Here is a 1,466-nt window from a genome sequence, read left to right as displayed (position 1 = left end):
CTTGGAACGCATTTTTAATTTCGTTTTTATTGAATTCAAATGAATAAAAACACATTTTTCTAAAATATTTCTCAATTTACATTTTAAAGTTTTTTCTGAAACTTGAATGTAACTCTGTGCGGAGAATGAGAGAATTGAAAATCAGGTGATCTCAGCTGTTTTCAAATGTAAACAAACAAAATGGCGCTTTCCATACTTGTAAGCCTATACAATGCTCAGTAGCTTGATATTAAAATTCCTTTCATTCTAGCTTCAAAAACCAAAAAAATTCAACAAAAATATCTTGATTTTTTTCTAAAATTTAAAGCTTTCTTTTTCATCTTTTAAAAAAATTATAAAAACAACGAAATTTTTGCTCAGAAACCACGAAACTAAAAATTTTAACGCATCTTCAACTATTGATCAAGTAACGGTATACGTATCTAAATTCTTTGACAACCACATACTCAAATTCACATTGAACTATCCAAAATGGCGCTCTACCAGTCGTTCAGTAATAATCTCATCCAAGCACTGAAAAGTACAATACTCACTCATTCCCTTGCACGTACATTTACCAGCCAGTCCAAGCGTCCAAGTTATCGCAGTCATTGCGACTCTAACGTACCAAAGTGCAGTGAAAAGAGCCTCAAAGAGAAAGAGGACAAAGGCGAGTGTAAAAAAGATAAGCGCCAATCTATGTGGCTGAATCCCGAGTGTTGTCTGGACATTTGCAAAAATGTCTTGCCGCGCTTTGATGATCTCTACTATAAACCGTCCGACAAAGCGAAGCGCAATTATACGCAAACCTGGAATGAATGTCCAGACATAAGAACAGCACCGCGCAAGATTTGCTGCTTCGAGAAGGTCAAATTGCCACCATTGGAGCGACGCAAGAAGTCCGCCCACCCGAAGACGGCTTGCCCGCACCTCAGCAAGGAGGAAAAACGCAGCTGTTCGGTTGCTGGGAATAAGCGTTGCTTAAAAATTCGTCTGCCCGGTTGTGGCGTTGCACGGGATCCACCCAGGTGTTTCTTCATCAAACCGGCAGCCAAATGCCGCAAGATATGCACACCGTACCCCGCATTTTCGGAATGTAAACAACTCAAAGCGAAGCCCAGACGTCCGGTCGAGTGTAATTGCCTATTTGTTGGACCACTTTGTGGCATGCACTAACTGAATTTGAAAGCATAAGCATTGTGGCACACTAAAGGTGGTTGCGGTTTGGCAAACTATTTGGATGGCTGAACCCTTTGTGATGGTATGGATGTGTGCATCGATAGTTTTTTAATTTAGACTGGGGTTATGCTTAATTCTATTGAAAGTTTCAGCTTTCAGTTTCTTGCTTGAAGCTGGTCATGACATTGAAAGCTGAAATTGCTCAAGAAATTAATTTAGTTGACAAAAAGACGTGATAAAAATCAAAAAGTTCTATATCAAAAGAGAATGTTAAGCCATTCGTGGCAGTTTCTAAATCTTTACCACTG

At 39.1% G+C, this 1,466-nt stretch overlaps 1 protein-coding gene across 1 annotated transcript; it reads left to right on the top strand.

Annotated features, from left to right (window-relative positions):
• The first annotated feature begins 471 nt into the window (after positions 1–471).
• LOC108353959 (uncharacterized) lies at positions 472–1,155 on the top strand. The gene has a single exon (XM_017605148.1). The coding sequence runs from the start codon at positions 472–474 to the stop codon at positions 1,153–1,155; it is 684 nt and encodes a 227-aa protein (XP_017460637.1).
• Positions 1,156–1,466: the final 311 nt, after the last annotated feature.

This window comes from Rhagoletis zephyria, unplaced genomic scaffold, assembly GCF_001687245.7.
Source record: "Rhagoletis zephyria isolate East Lansing unplaced genomic scaffold, Rhagoletis_zephyria_1.1 Rzeph_scaffold_32490, whole genome shotgun sequence".
NCBI classification, from domain to species: Eukaryota; Metazoa; Arthropoda; class Insecta; order Diptera; family Tephritidae; genus Rhagoletis; species Rhagoletis zephyria.
The sequence above is the reverse complement of the archived record's forward strand: the minus strand, read 5'-3'. Positions and strand labels throughout refer to the sequence as shown.

Coding starts and splice junctions, on each gene's coding strand:
- LOC108353959 (XM_017605148.1), top strand. CDS start 472: ATGGCGCTCTACCAGTCGTTCAGTAATAATCTCATCCAAGCACTGAAA.